The 16,866-nt window shown below is 34.6% G+C and overlaps 1 protein-coding gene across 6 annotated transcripts in view; it reads right to left on the reverse strand.

Moving 5' to 3' along the window:
• Positions 1-16,866, reverse strand: part of SYCP2 (synaptonemal complex protein 2) — a 59,108-nt gene that overhangs the window by 31,412 nt on the left and 10,830 nt on the right. For 3 of the 6 annotated variants that reach the window (XM_004062461.4, XM_055372867.2, XM_055372866.2), the window contains 7 exons: positions 16,685-16,780; positions 12,288-12,348; positions 6,578-6,726; positions 5,650-5,724; positions 5,043-5,189; positions 1,336-1,435; positions 345-505 (listed from right to left, as the gene is read on the reverse strand). In XM_004062461.4, coding sequence (XP_004062509.3) covers positions 345-505; positions 1,336-1,435; positions 5,043-5,189; positions 5,650-5,724; positions 6,578-6,726; positions 12,288-12,348; positions 16,685-16,780 — 789 coding nt within the window. Of the gene's footprint in view, positions 1-344; positions 506-1,335; positions 1,436-5,042; positions 5,190-5,649; positions 5,725-6,577; positions 6,727-12,287; positions 12,349-12,881; positions 13,024-16,684; positions 16,781-16,866 lie in introns of those variants that run through there. The other 3 variants (XM_055372869.2, XM_063702388.1, XM_055372870.2) reach the window with 2 other exon arrangements.

Consider the following 16,866-nt stretch of genomic DNA (forward strand, 5'->3'; position numbering starts at 1 on the left):
TTAAGGACACAGTCCACCTGTACTTCACATTCCTATACCAGAGTCTTCCCCATAGTAGTCACTAATTTGTATAATCAACTAAATAATTATGGCAGGTTCATTTATGCTCCCAAATGTGTAAATCAAGTTATAGTGAATTAATATTCATAACTCTTATTGTAAGCACAGTAAATGAGTCATATGCCAGAAGGACCCTACTTTCAAGGGCAATAAATATTTAGGGGAAAAAAGGTAATGCTTTAAACAAAATGAGACACTTGCAGCTTGCAAAAGGAGTTAGCTCAATACATATTTCCACAATTACTTGAAAAAATATTTTTAAAATACTTTCAAGGTAAAGTTACTTTGTCTGTATTATCTCTTCTATGTCTTCCTTCTGATGATCTAGATTTCAGTGATGCAGCATTATCCACTCTATTTTCTGATGTTTGAGAAACACTAGGTTTCTCTGCAGAGCTCGTCATTTGCAGTGGTGGTTTAATTCTTCTTCTTCGTGGTGGTATTGCTAAAAAGGAGGACAAGGATTGCAGATTTTTCTTTTTTTACCTATTGCTATTATTGAGGTACTTTTCCAATGAGGAAGGTAAGAAACGAACATTCTTAGATGGTTCCCAGGTTTCTGGCTTAGATAATTAAGTGAATATAGATGCCATCTACCAAGATAATAAGTGAAGGAAAAATTTGCAGGAAGGGTGGAAAGATTAATTTAATTTTGGACCTATTAAGTTTGGGGAGCCTGTCAGATACTAGGCAATTGGCCAGTAGGCAACAAGATTTTTAGAACAGAAGGTCAATGTTAAGTTGTCATATAGACTAAGACTTTAACTAGTACACAGTATCAGGTTTTTTAAAACTTTTATTTAGCTCTTAGTATGTATCAGGCACTGTTTAAAGTTTCACTAGATAACTTATTAAATGAGTGATTTTTATTTAATCCTCTAAACAACTTGATAAGATAGATACTTAAGTGCCACTTATAGAAAAAAAACTGATTCTAAATTTAGCTGGAGGATATCTGTACAAAGTACACAGCTGGAAGTGGGGAGCTAAGTCCACCTGGCCTGGTTAATTCAGTGTTTTAACCAGTAAGATATGCTGTGTCCTGCTTAAATTATAATAAATTATTAATGTCGAATATTAGTATTTTCAACACTGTTCTGTTCATATGTTAGCATTATACTTTTCTTCCCATTAGAAGACATTTGTGGTTCATATTTTATCAATTTTTATACACCAAACTTATCCTTTATGTAAATTATGTTCAGAATTGCCTTAAATTAAAAAATGCCTCCTTTAAAATAATTGTTAGAAATCTTTTAAAACTATAAAACTTACATGTGTTGCTGAAAAGTACTGGACTTCTCGTAGTGTACCTGTCTGCACCAGAAACAATCATTGATGCTTCAGACATTTTTCTTTTGCTAGGAGTAATTTTCTGAAACCATGATGAAAAACAACTACTGTAAACACAGTCTTTTTGAAATTAAATATCCTACAATTTTACTTATAACATTTTGCCTTGATACATGCCAAACATATGTTTTTTAAATAAACAACACAATATTCATAAATTTCCATGTTTTAGGCTGATATGAAAGGTTCATCTTCATGTTTGGTATTAAATAAGTAGCTAAAACAAGTAAGGAACATTGTTTTAAAGAATATAGAATATCCATACCTATGAAGTACAGTACCTTTATATGCTAGCTGAAAATATTTTATCAATATTGAGTTTATCTAGTTAACCACAGCTTGCAATTTCCTATTCTATATCATGAGGATAATGTTTGGATTACACATTTATATGAAATTATTTTGAGTGCTTCCATGTTAAGCTTTCTTCAAAACATTCACACATTTTTGAAAATTGTACTAATAATCTGTGAAGACTAAACTGGAGTGAAGTAGCTGCAGGAATTCATAGATTCAGTGGCACATAATCTAGTGGTTCCAATAAAGATTTGTTTTCTCCCATATCATCTCACACTAATACATAAGAGGGACAGAAGTAGATAAGCAGAGGCAGGGACTACAAGAGACAGGAGTTTCAGAGGATGCCATATTAAGAAGTAGATGGTGACATACTGCATAGAGGCATAAAAGAGCTGGTTTTAAGGCACCTGTCCCTAGAACAGGGGAAAAAATGATACAATTGTGAGTGGGTATGTATATGAAACGTGAGGGAAGGATGGAAAGGATAAGAGAAAAGAAAATTCTAAGATTAACTAGAAAACAAGCTTCTGAGCCAACAGATTTTTCTTAGAGAAATTAAGTTTTTAGTGGCATAGTGAATGGAACCTGAACAGTTACTTATTCATATAAATGCCTCAAACAGTTCATCCTTATTGAAAACAGAGCACAGGTATTTAACAGTAGTATGGTGTTTTTCGAACTTTGGTGTGCTTAAGACCTTTCCAAGAGTTTAAGATTCAACAGATTTAAGGTGGGGCTAAGAATCAGCATTGTTAATAAGCACCCAACATGATTCTGATATAAAGACACCAAAAATAGCTTTCACGTGCTACTTATCTCGGGGAAATAAATGACACTTTTAATTGAGAACAAAAGACTAAAAAAACAAAATAGTAACATAAACATGCCAAAATATATGGAAGTGCCTGTGAGAGTTATAGTTACGTAAAGGTGACAGATTAGTAAAAACTGAAATAATCAGGCAAAGCTCCACGAAGAAATCAAAAAATGGGCCGGGTGCAGTGGCTCATGCCTGTAATCCCAGCACTTTGGGAGGCCGAGAAGGGCAGATCACCTGAGGTCAGGAGTTCGAGACCAGCCTGGCTAACAAGGAAACCCTGTCTCTACTAAAACAACAACAACAAACAAAAACAAAAACAAAAATTAGCCAGGTGTGGTGACAGGTGCCTATAATCCCAGCTCCTTGGGAATCTGAGGCAGGAGAATCACTTGAACCCAAGAAGCAGAGGTTCTGGGAGGCGGAGGTTGCAGTGAGCCGAGATTGCACCACTGCACTCCAGCCTGTGTGACAGAATGAGACTCCATCTCAAAAATTAAATAAAAAGAAAGAAAGTGGAAGACAGTGTGGTGATTCCTCAAGGATCTAGAACCAGAAATACCATTTGACTCAGCAAATCCCATTACTGGGTATATACCGAAAGGATTATAAATCATTCTAACATAAAGACACATGCACAGGTATGTTTATTGCAGCATTATTCACAATAGCAAAGACTTAGAACCAACCCAAATGCCCATCAATGATAGACTGGATAAAGAAAATGTGGCACATATACATCATGGAATACTATGCAGCCATAAAAAAGGATGAGTTCATGTCTTTTGCTGGCACATGGATGAAGCTGGAAACCATCATTCTCAGCAAACTAACACAAGAACAGAAAACCAAACACCCCATGTTCTCACTCATAAGTGGGAGTTAAGAACACATGAACACAGGGAGAGGAACATCACACACTGGGACCTGTTGCGGGGTGGGGGCCTAGGGGAGGGATAACATTAGGAGAAATACCTAATGTAGATGACAGGTTGATGGGTGCAGCAAACCACCCTGGCACGTGTATACCTACGTAACAAACTTGCATGTTCTGCACATGTATCCCAGAACTTAAATAAAAGACTTCCTACAAAAAAAAAGATATGTAAAATGTTTTAAAAGGAAAGCAAAAAAAGAGAAAGTGAAAATGAACAAGACTTGCAAATCTAAGTATGCTTTAGATGGGTAAAGGTAAAAAAATAAACATAATGTTAATGAAGATCTAGAGGCATGAATGAACATGGCATGCAAAGAGACAGTAAAGCAAACTACCTTACAAAAGGGGAGAATACGTACTACAGTTTTAATAGAAAGGGTAAAATTAAATTATAGAAAGTCTCAGAACTGAGCCAAAATTTATTCAGTCAGTGGGATGAACACAGAAATCACAAAACTTTTGGAGTAGAAGAATGCTATCAAGATACTGATATTTAAGGAAAATCGCTGATTATTCAGGGTATCTCATAGGATAAAACAGTGGTGACAAAGTCCTACGAGGAGGCTACTGTATTAACCTAAGTGTGCTGAGATGAGTAATGGCAGATGAAACAAGAAAGAATGGATGTGAGACACAGATACTATGAAAGAATAATCACAAGCACCTTGGTTCCAGATATAAGGGGAGAAGAGGCTGAAATAAAGCATATTGCCAAAAAAAATGAACAGTAGTATTACTGAAATACAGACAGATGCAGATTTTAGTCAAAAGATAAAATGTTTGAGCTTAGACTTCAGGAAAGGTCTTGAAGAGACATACAAACTGAAATACAGAAAAACAAGTAGAGATGAAGCTATAGAATTTTGAAGAAAAGTCTGCTACATTTTAAGAGCTCACATTATGAACATGAAGGAAGCTCTGTAAGAAAGAAGGCAACAAGATGTTCCAAAAGCTGGATATCAAGGTTTTGGGTTTAGAGCAAACCTACCAAGAGGTATGGAGAGAAAGTTTTTCTAATGTAGTAATAGAAGCAGAAAAGGAACTGTGGTATACAATGGAAGCTGAAGGAGTGGACCTTAAGAAACAGGGGGCTATCGACAATGTCAAGTGTCACAGCAAGGTATGGTGGTAGGGGTTCCATTTATGAGAAATTATTCTCTTGGATGTGGCCTAGAGGAGGTCCTTCAATGGAAAAGAAAAGGAGTAAAAGAAAGAACCTCATACTTTTTTTTTCCTCATGCAAATAAACAGAACATTATACATTTCTATTCTACATTATAGCCAAATGCAATTATAGAACAAAAAGGATACATTCAAGAAGGTTATCTTATCTATCTCTAATTTGTAATCTACAACTGTAAAGTATATCTTGTTCTAACCCCTATACATGTACATAATTTGCTAAGACACACACTATCTTTTGTTTGCATTTGTCAAAGGTAGGAGAAACACTCTGAAATGTGATTGATCAAGGCCAATAATATATAAATTCTAGATGCTTCTTTCAGTACTCATATATAGGAGTGATTTGATCAATGGTAGTTTTATAAGCCAGTATTTTGACACCATCTTTACCTCAAGCTGACTATTATTTCTATTCCCTTTGTCACTGTTTTTGATATATTTTGAAGGTTTAGCAAATTCCTTTGGGGACTTTGATTTTTCCTTTAAACTAACGAGCTCTTCTCCGACTGGTGAGATTTGACTTTCTGGCACCAGAATCTGTTGGAGAATATGAAAAAAAAAAGTATTTAAAACTGCAAACCACAGAAAGTAATCAACAATCACTGGATGTCTTAAGCTCCTACTCATCTCACATACTCAATTATTTCCCTTTTCTATCCATGTGCTGTTATAATTTTTACAAAGTGATCCGATAAAAACTATCCATTTTTTCAAACTCTAATAGACATAAAAGAAGCTTGGCATTAATGGAAGGACATTTACTGCTTTTTTAAAGTTTTAAAGTTACTAAACTGATATTTATTAATAACCCTACTCTTTACACTAAAATTATCATTAATAACATGTGTAAACATCATATACATTTTATTGGGGTACTGTTTATATTGAGACCATTTGTTTTCTATATATTCACCCTCCAACAACACCTTTATTACTGTTCCATTAGTTATGGTTAAACTTAGCCCAGTGATAAAAATCAAGTAAGTCTGAGACATACCTGTGATCCACTTGCATCAAAAAGTATATGCAGCGACGTTTTGGCAACTGAAATACCTTGTTTTCTGATAGATTCCTAAAATTAAATCAATTCACAGTGATGACATTTTCTTCATTTTCTTCATTTTCTTTCCACTTTTTCGTATGTCATTTTATTTCCATTTAATGTAATTATTTCCTGTTTTCTTCCAAAATTGCCAAATATCCCAAATTATTACTTTGCATATATGAATACCTTCTCGTAACACTTCAATTACTCCCCTTTAACCAGTCACCTTAGCTTGTCATTTGTGAGGAACAAGGGTTCCTCACAAATACATGTAATATTATGCAACATAAATCTTTTGCACTATTGAAATTTGTCAATTGAATATCTCCCCAAAACATCACACGAATTGTCACCTTAGATTCTCAGTTAAACAATATTTGGCTCATAATGTCTTCCACATGCCTGGAAAGTATTTTATCTAAATCCTTTCCTTCCACTTCAAAGGCCATTTCAAGTCCCATATCCATAACAATGCTAATCTCCAAACCTGACTCTTTATGAGCATTCTCTTTCTTCAATGTCTATAACTCATGTTCCCTATGCCATTATTTACTTCTTCTGATGTATCATGTGTGTAATTCTCACGATGTTTAAAATCTTGAAAACAGTGCTTTCTCTCATTTTACTTTTTAAACATCTGGCAGAAATTCATTAAATGTTTTGAGCAGCTGCTGCTAATTTTGTCATCTGAGATACTTTGTAATGGGTATCTCAATAGATATGACTAACAAGCTGATGACTCTTCAACAGTACAAATTTAAAGAACTAAAATCTACATTTTAAGAATTCTAGAAAGGAAAAAAATGCAATAAAACTTATAACCCCAAACTGTTTCCAGAATTATGAAAATAGTAAATATTTATTAAGTTTAAAGACTTACCCTATGTTTATTTGCACCAAAAATTTTTTGAGTTACATTAGTGATTTCTAGTGATGCATCAAAATACAAAAGCAATTCTTTCCCTTCTCTGTTGCTAATTTTTACTGTATTTTTCAGAATTATTGTCAGTAGCTTCTTTGATTCTCTCACTGTACAGAAACAACACTGATTAGTTTATGTTTCTATGATACTACTCTGCAAGTATACTATAAATAAGACATGGATGTAGCATATTAATTGAATCAAAATTCAAATTCTCAATATTGAACAGTGTTTAAATTAATCAATTCTGGCACTACTTACCTATGTAAATCAATCAAGTCAATTTAGCTTTCCTAGTCTCAGTGTTCTTATCTATAAAATACAGGATATGGCTATAACTAATAAGATAGAATCCTAAATACATTCTGGACCCTAACAAATTCTTCATAAAATATTCCTTGAACACATCTGAGAATACTATTTTCTTAATTTAAAAAAAGGCAAACAAAAACAATAACTTTAATTCCATATAATTACCATATTTCTAGACATACACATATAAACATTTCTAGTAAATCCACACTTGTTATAACATGCTGACAACAACATTTGACAAAATTTAAGTGTCAGGAGATTGTGAGGTGAGAAGGATCTAGCACTTGGCCTCAATGAACTTACCAATCCAGTAAACAGAGAATACAGCAAGTACCAGCTTATAAGAAATAGTCACACTCTCCCTCCCTACAAAAGTTACCAAAAAATTACCTGGCACCTAATAAATGCACCTGTATTATAGACCAGAGGCCACCATGCTCCTGTCCTACTTGTGGCAGGAATTCTATTGCTGAATGAAAAGTCTCCAACCCTGCCCACAATGTACTTTTGGGTAAGAGAAAAACACTCTGAAGGAGCAGGATCACACAAAGTAGGGAAATTTATCTCTACATCTGAAAAAGCTCTGCAGGCCACGCCATGATGTGGCCTAAGGGACAAATGTCCTACAGGCTATGAAATGTCCTGATTCTTATGAGGCCTGCCCAAGCAGAAAATGTTTTATTTGCTTTTGCAAATATATGCTCATAAAACTTTCACAGTAATGACCTTTGAAGGTACTAAGAATTAGCAATTGCTTGAAAGTGGTAACCATAGTTTCAAACTCAAAGCGTGCCAGTAGGTTTTAAAAGTTAAACAGTGACAAGTTTTCAGGTTTCAGAGATGAAAATTTAGGTGGCTTTAAAAATGATGTTTCATGTTTTGATGAAAATTAAAACATTTGTAATTCTTAGGTCTATTTCTGCTGATTGTTTTCTTCTGATATGCATTTGACTTTTTTCTATAGCTTACTGTAAATTATATTAAATGTAATATTTGCTTTAACTCCTTGCTTGCACATGGTATTAGAACTACTTCAAATTTATTATTTTGCTGAATGCTTTGTGCCTATTTGTACAAAAATTTGTCTACCTATGTTATGGCTACTTACATAGAAATTTATGAATATTTGTTATATTTTAATGATTGCTTTGTTGAAATTCCTGATATTTTCTCTGTTTGGACTATATAATGGCTTGGTTTCCTTTTTAACTAGTTAGTGTTACTGAGATACAAGAAAACTTTGTTTTGTTGCTTGCTATAAAATCCAAGTATTTATGGATATCAATATGTCAAGATTTTATAACATAAGAATGAATAGAAAGAGAAGGAAAGAGTAAAAACTATTCTGTCAAAATTGGCTATGAATGGGGAGAAAAAGATAGCTTCAGGAAGACATAGGATAAAAGTAGGCTTTTTGTTTTATGATGTAGACATTTGAGCCCATTGATATACTGAGAGAAAAGAGGTACTGAGAGAGAGGAGGAAGATACAAAAAATATGAATTGATGGAGCAAAGACTTGGAGAATGTGTGTGGAGAACTCGGAGAAATTACCCTTCAACAAGAGTAGACAAATATCTTCTGTTTACAGGAGAGATAAAGGAGGATACAGATTCAAAGATGTTTGGAGATGGAGGGTCTGAAGGGCCAAAATGTGTAAGTATTCTTACCTGAAAAATTCATGTTCTTCTGAATTACCACATCATAGTGAAAGCAAAAAAGGCAAGGTTAAGGATAACTTAAAAATTTAAATAGCAGCTGTTAGACAACTGGAGAGGGATGGCAACTATGGACATGGAAGACTGCCAAGTAGCAGTGAGAGTCCAAAGTTGGAAGCTGGAGACTTCCACTTCTGGGGAAAATGTAGGATATTGTGGCAGGCTAATATCCTGTTTTAAAAAATCAGAAGGATTAAAATATCATATGTTTAAAGGTGTCAGAGAGCTGTACATGTAATAAGATCTCTGGCCTTTTTTTCTCTAAGGAAATTTGCTAATTCTGTTTGTAGGCTTAAGAAGAGAACCTCTGCTGGAGAAAAGAAGACAAGCAAGTATTTAGTGAGCAGTAATGCCTGGAGTAACAAATAGGACACTTAAAAGCTTTAAAGGCATAACTAATTTTCCCTTCATTCTGGGGCAGCACAAGGAGCTGGACCAAACCTGATAAAAGGCAGTTAACTCTCTTATAGTCTCATGGGCTTGGAATCAATGTACTGCCTGATACAGGTATCATCCTCAGGCATATACTCAGTGTCCCGTTCAAAATATCTGCCAGATTTTGTACTGAGTAGAGTGAACGGCTGGAGAGCTGAGCTGGAAACCTCTAAGAGGCAGAACTGTATCTTCCACAGTCTCTCAGGTTCAGAAGACACAAATCTAATAGGCTCATCATCAACAGACTGGGATGGCCACACCTGAGTAATAGAGGCAAACAAGACAAAGAGTAAATTTAAAACTAGAACTAAACACAGACCAACATTCATGACTGGATCAGTCCTTCAGCCCCTCTGCCTAAGAAGAAAAAAGAAACTCTTCTGGTGGAAGGATTATCTGGAGCATCTATTGTTCCTGTATATGCATTATCTATCATAAAATTACTTGACATCCATAGAGGCAACAACATATGACTGATCAAGAGAGGAAACAACAGATCTTTTTAGAAGAAGACTATATTAGTCTGTATTAGTCTGCTATAATGGAACACCTAAGGGTGGGAAACTTATAAAAAAAAAAAGATTTATTTGGCTCATAGTTCTGCAGGCTGTACAGGAAGCATGGTGCCAGTATTTGCCTCTAATGAGGGACTCAGGAAGCTTTTAATCATTGCAGAAGGCAAAAGGGGAGTAGGCATATCACATGGCAAGAGAGGGAGCAAGAGAGAGATGGGAAAGTGCCATATAAATAACTAGCTTACCTGAATTAACAAGAGAAATTGTCGCCATGAAATAATTATAGAAGAAAAAATAATCCCCTTCACCCTCAACACCAACATCATAAACTAAGCAAATATGTCCGCTCTTTTAATTTCTACTAACATTGTACTGAAAATTATACAGCCAGTGCAACAAGGCAAGATGGTAGGAGGGACTAACCATAAGAAGTGTTAGAAAGGATGTAGAACAAATGGAAGTCTTATAAACTGATAGTGAAAATGTAAAACGGTAAAATCACTTTGGACAACACTTTAGAAGTTTCTTCAAAAGCTAATCATATGCCTATGGGTCTGAACTAACCACTGAACTTCTTAGTATTTACCTGAGAAATAAAAATATATTTTCAGAAGTAATTAATTATACATGAATATTTACAGCAGCATTTCATAATAGCTAAAAACTGGGAACACTACAAATGCTCATTAACAGGTGACTACAGAAACCAATTGAAGTATATCTATACAATGGACTAACACTCAGCAATAAACAGAATAAACTACTGATACATGCAACATGCTTGATTCTTTTTTTAAAAAAGTGTTCTAAAAGAAAGAAGCTGGACAAAAATTGCTATGTACTGTATGATTCCATTTATATAAACTCTAGAAAATGTAAATGTATCGAAGATAAAGAAAACATCAGTAATTGCCTGGGGGTAGAGTAGAAGGATGGATAGATTAAAAGAAGTACAAAGAAATTTTGGGGGTGATATGTTTATATTAACTTAATTGCCATGATGGTTTCATGTGCATAGACAAATATGAAGAGTTATCAACGTCCTTAATCTGATGAAGGTTATCTCTACAAAAGACTTTTGGCTAACATTATACTTAATGGTAAAATACTGAATGTTCTTTCCTAAGCAAAGATTGGGAAGTAGGCAAAGATGTCCACTTTTATCACTTCTATTCAATATTGCACTGGAGGTTCTGTACATTGCAATAAAGCAACAAAAGGAAAGGAGGGAGGCAGTGCATAAGGATCAGAAAGGAAGTAGTAAAACTACCTCTTTTGCAGATCCCATGACTGATAAAATTAAAGATCAATTCTATTTATAAACATATAGACTGAATACTTGGGAACAAATTCATCAAAAGACTTATACAATGAAAACTATGAAACGCTGTTGAGAGAAATCAAAGACCTAAACAAATGGAGAGATACACCATGTTTATAAACTAGTTACGACTGTTAACATGTTATTTCTCCCCATATTGATCTAAAACCTGAGTCATAATTCCAACAAGCAATTGATAAACCAATTCTAAAATTTATATAGAAGCTCAAAAGGCCTATAATTTCCAAAACAATATTTTAAAAAACCACAATGTTGGAAGACTTATACTGACTGACTTCAAGACTAACCACAAATCTACCATAATCAAAACAGTGTGGTACTGACATAAAGAAAAGTAGACCTATGATAAACAGAACAGATTGGAGGACCAAGAAATAGACACACTATTACAGAGTCATGATTTTCAACAAAGAAACCAAAGAAATCCAATGGAAAAGAAAAGCCTTTACAGCAAATAATCCTGTAATAACTGCATATCTATATGAAAAAACGAACCTCCAATCTCTGCATCATACCTTAATCAGATATTAATTTGAGATTATAATACTCCTAAACATAAAAGCTAAAACTATAAAATTTTTGTGGAAAAATAATAGAACATCTTAGTGATTTAAGAGTCGACAAAAATTTCTTGGGTCACAGAAAGCAATAACCATAAAAACAGATCAAGTAGATTTCAAAATTTAAAACTGCTCACCAGATATCATTAAGAAAATGAATAAGCAAGATACAATTTTGGAGAAAACATAGAACATATATACGTCAAAAGATTGGAATCTAGGATACCTAAGAACTAGACAGTCCAATAAAAAATGAACAAAATATTTAAAATATATACTTTACAAAGGAAAATATATGAATGGCCAGAAAGCACATGAAAAAGTGCTCAGCATCACTAGTCATTAGAAAAATGCAAATAAGAAACATGAGATATTATTACATGTCTATTGAAATGACTATGTCTTAATATCTAAATTTGTAATAGTACTAGTCTGATTTTGTCCACTAGTGTTATGCAGTTCCAGTTATAGGATTGGAGAAACCAGATATTCAGATTTAACCAAGCAAATGGGATGGAAGGTCAGGAGCCTTAAACATAGAGACAAGAATGACAAACTGGATCACTGGTTTTAGACTAGACAGGGAAGGAGGTAAGTACAGGGGTAGAGCTGGGAGATTAGTAGGGAAACATGGGATCAAGGTATTTGATGAATTTCTGAATGTAAACATCTGAAAATATTGATTTTGCTTTCATTAGTCTGTTTTGTTAACCCAGAAAGGATGTAACATTTGTTCCATATGGTAAGAATTAAGAAAATTATTAGAAAAAAACAAGTTTAATACCTTCAATGCTGTATATTTGTACTTTTTCCTCTGGCACAGTAACTGCTTCCCATTGATGATCCTTAAATTTAAAAGCAGGTTTTGGCCATAAATAATTTATTTCTGATTTACAGTTTCTTTAAACATCAAATTTCAAGTTACAGGAACTATCAATTCTTTTTGCTAGTCACTAAGTAACTAGTTTATATAACACCTTTCTTGCTCCACCAATTAACTACATATTACACATGTTACATTTAATGTATTTGTTCATTATTAAAATGAAATGATGATTTTGACAATTTTCTATGCTTAACCAAAAAAAAGAATGACTGTTAATATTATATTTATTAGAGGATACCCTTTTTAAAAATGTTACCAAGTCTTTTTATGTTTTCTTTGAAATATTTTATGAAGTCATACTCATTCCTCAATTCCCACTCCTACTACCTATCCCAGGTCCTGTAACCACAATACTCATTAACTGATTGTCCTTTGAATTAAATATGAATGCGCATGAATAATAACCTAAAATATTTGCCCCAAGTATTTTCACTGAAAATTTGTATAACTGAATGATACTGAATTCACAAAGTTATAGTAAAAATTAAATACCATTCCTGGCCAGGCACGGTGGCTCACGCCTGTAATCCCAGGACTTTGGGAGGCCAAGGCAGGCGGATCACGAGGTCAGGAGATGGAGACCATCCTGGCTAACACGGTGAAACCCCGTCTCCACTAAAAATACAAAAAAAAAATTAGCCGGGCATGGTGGCGGGCACCTGTAGTTCCAGCTACTCAGGAGGCTGAGGCAGGAGAATGGCGTGAACCCGCGACGCGGAGCTTGCAGTGAGCCAAGATCGCACCACTGCTCTCCAGCCTGGGCAACAGAGGGAGACTCCATCTCAAACAAAACAAAACAAAACACAAAACAAAACAAAACAAAAAACTAAATACTTTTGTTATTTAAGGACAACTCATTCCCGAGAAATTCCTCTAAATCCTTATTATTTTCACTAATTCCCTTCTCTCCTGTACCTTAATTGAAACCAGTCACACCCTGATGACATCACTACCTTTATCCCTTACCTCAAAACCTCAGGATCAGGAGGAAAGGGACAGTATTCTAATTTTTCCCCAAGGCTTTGAGCAGCCTCCTATTTCTGTGTGTAAAAAACTTGCTCCTTTGAGGAATATCTCAGTTGGCATACTCTATTCCCAATAATTGTTATCATCTACCAACTTAAAACTGATTCTTCCTTATATATCAAGGCACTTAGTTCACTTTTAAAAAAACACACATAATGGCAATTTTCAAACAGATTTTAAATCAGAAATCATAGTATTATAAACCCAAAATATGCCCTTACCCAGATTCAACAGTTATCAGTATGTTGTAGCAATTTTGTTGCATTTTCACCTCCCACTCTCACTCCATTATACTCCTTCCTCCTCTTGACCTCAATTTTTTCCTTCAACCTCTCCCTATCCGCCCTTCACCATCAATTTATGAAAGCTCTCATCCTTAATATACCCAACAAAAACCCCTACATTGAATCCACATGTCACGCTCTTTCCTTAACTTGATGTCTTTACTTCCTTAACCGATATTTTAACTTTGTAGGAATGCCTAAACTCTTCACCATGTAAGTGAAACTGCTCTTTCATGGGTTACCAGTTTTTATTCAACCTCCCCTCTCAGGAATATTTCACTGTGTTGATCATTTCCTCTCATAAAACCTCCTTTCCTTTGTTGTCCGTAACACTATACCCTTTTAATTTGTTCCCTTTTGGTTGATTCTTCAAGTATCCTTCTGGCTAAAATCTCTTCTACTTATCCTGTAGAAATTTGTTTTTTCATAGTTCTTTCACATAGGCACTCATTAAAACCCATGTTTCTGTCATTTATATACAGATAGCTTCTATATCTCTACTTATGGCTCAATTTCCATCCAGCTACCCAAATTTTAGTAATCCTTCTTTTTAAAAAATTACAAACAAATCACCAAGTTTGCTCAGTTCTGTCTCCTCTCAAGTCTTTCTGGATTCTATCAATTTCCATCCATGCCCCATTGTTATATCTCAAAACCATCCCACAATTATTTCTCACCTGGATTACTGCAAAAGCCTCCTAACTGCCTCTAGTGTTTTTCCTTTTTATCCATTCTCCCCAGTCTATTTTTATCCATTTCCCCTACCAGGGGGGGATCTTTTACACAAATGTGTTCTCCAGTGCCTAGTACATACGTGACACATAGTTCTCAATAGATATTCATTGAACTGATGTTACCTCCTACTTAAAATCCTCCTCTGGCTCCACACTTCCTATATTTTTGCAATCCCCTATGCCCTCTGTACATCTTTCAGTTCTTTCAATGTTCCGTTTACTCATTCTTCCAACAAACATGAGCCACTGAATAGCTATAAACTAATCTTATACTCTATGCGGGAAAGCAGACAACAAACAACAAACAAAATGATTTTAAATAATAACTACTATAAAGGAAATAAGACAATGTGGAATAATGTGGCTGTGAGGCTACTTTATATTGAGTAACCTGAGAATACTCTATGAGAAGGCAACATTTGTGCTTAAATCTAAATGGGAAGAACTAAGATGCAAGGACCTAGAGGAAGAGGTCTATGCAGAAGAACTAAGAAAGACCTAAGATGGGCATAATCTGTGTTAGAGAAATAGAAAAATAAATGTGACTGGAACACAGTCATCATAGAAAATATATGAAATATCAGAGAAACAGCCAGAGACCAGGCCACAAAAAGCCTTGTATGCCATGTCAGAGAGACAGAAGAAGGATTCAAGGAGCCACTGTGGAGAATGGCTTTTATGGAGAGCAAGAGAGAATAAAGGGATAACATACTACAGCTACGGAAATTCAGGAGAGAGAGGATTCTAAATATAGTTTTGGAAAGAAGAGTCCCCCAGCATCTTGATCAGTGTCTGGAACACACTAGGCATTAAATACTTATAAATGCATTTTATACTTTCCCTATCATGTATACTGCTATAGTGTAATTGCTTATTTTTTCTTTTTTTTTTTTTTTTTTTTGGGACAGAGTCTCGCACTGTCGCCCAGGCTGGAGTGCAATGGCCCGATCTCGGCTCACTGCAAGCTCCTCTTCCTGGGTTCAGGCCATTCTCCTGCCTCAGCCTCCCGAGCAGCTGGGACTACAGGCACCTGCCACCACGCCCAGCTTATTTTTGTATTTTTAGTAGAGGCGGGGTTTCATCATGTTTAATTGCTTATTTTCTTATCTCAATAATCCATTAGACCAAACTGAATAAACGAACACTGCCCTATTTATTTCCTTTATAGTAGTTACTGCTATTTAATAACAATACTTTTCTCTTCTCCCAAAACGAAATTCTATTAGGCTGGTGCAAAAGTAATTGCAGTTTCTGCCATTGAAAGTAATGGCAAGAACCACAATTACTTTTGCACCTGCCTAAGTAGCTCCTCGAAAAAAAATCAGCTTAAAACACTCCTAGAAACCCTGCAGGAGAAATATACTAATGGAAACTGTCAGTGCCCCTGAGAAGCAGTGCTAGTCATTGGAACTCAATTTTAAGCATTCTAAGAAGGTACTTTAAAATAAAAAGCAATAAAGGCATGTGGAAATCCTAAAAGGCACTTGATTAATGTTCATCTATAAAACGTTTACCGGGAACAAATGGCAGGATTCTATAAGAAACAGACTAAAAAGACTAAAGCCTTATTATAATATCACCAGCCACAACCAGATTAGTAAATGCTAATCAACTCTTACTCAGATTTTGGCAAACGGACTACATAATTTGAGCTAAATGTATGCAAATGTATCAAATATGAGGTGGTAGCTATTATGAAATAATGGCTCAAGGATTTTCCTCAGGTAAAAAACATGCAGGTCAGCAGAAAATATGCCACCTATTTGGAAGATCTGAGCACAGCTATGATAAAGCATAGGAAGAAAAAAACTAAAATTAACTCCCAATCAAGTCCTATTTCCAAAGAGAAGGTTTTATGAATGATTAAGTTAGGACCACTTGTCACTGTCTGTTAATAATATTTTCAATAGAATGCCACTGTATTTGAGTAACTTCCCTTTTCTAAAGTCAATTCACTTTGTTTATGTGAATATAAAATTTTAACTGTCATAAATTAACATTTTTTAAAAGCTTATGTTAAAAAATTAGTATTAAAACTCAGCATTATTTTTTCTTATACAATAAAACATCAGAAGTAGTTTTCATTTATAATTAGCTTGGTAGGTTGCTATGCTAATCAAACTACTAGAGCTAATGTTAAAATCTAGGTAAAGACTGGCTAGAACATATGAAGAAATCCACATTCTTAAAGTAAGTAAAAATCTTATATATGCATATACATAAAGAATAATACCAACCAAATGAAACTTACATCATTATCTCCAGCAATGTAGAATGAGAGAGTCTGACTCCCAAGATTAAAATCAATCCAAAATTCCTCAAGTTTTTCATCTGATGGTATTTGCAGCTAATAAAATAAACATACAAAACTGAAATATACAATGATTTTAGAAATAATAGACAATTATGATGTTATATTCATGGCTAAAGCAA

Source organism: Gorilla gorilla, chromosome 21 (genome assembly GCF_029281585.2).
Source record: "Gorilla gorilla gorilla isolate KB3781 chromosome 21, NHGRI_mGorGor1-v2.1_pri, whole genome shotgun sequence".
Classification (NCBI taxonomy): domain Eukaryota; kingdom Metazoa; phylum Chordata; class Mammalia; order Primates; family Hominidae; genus Gorilla; species Gorilla gorilla.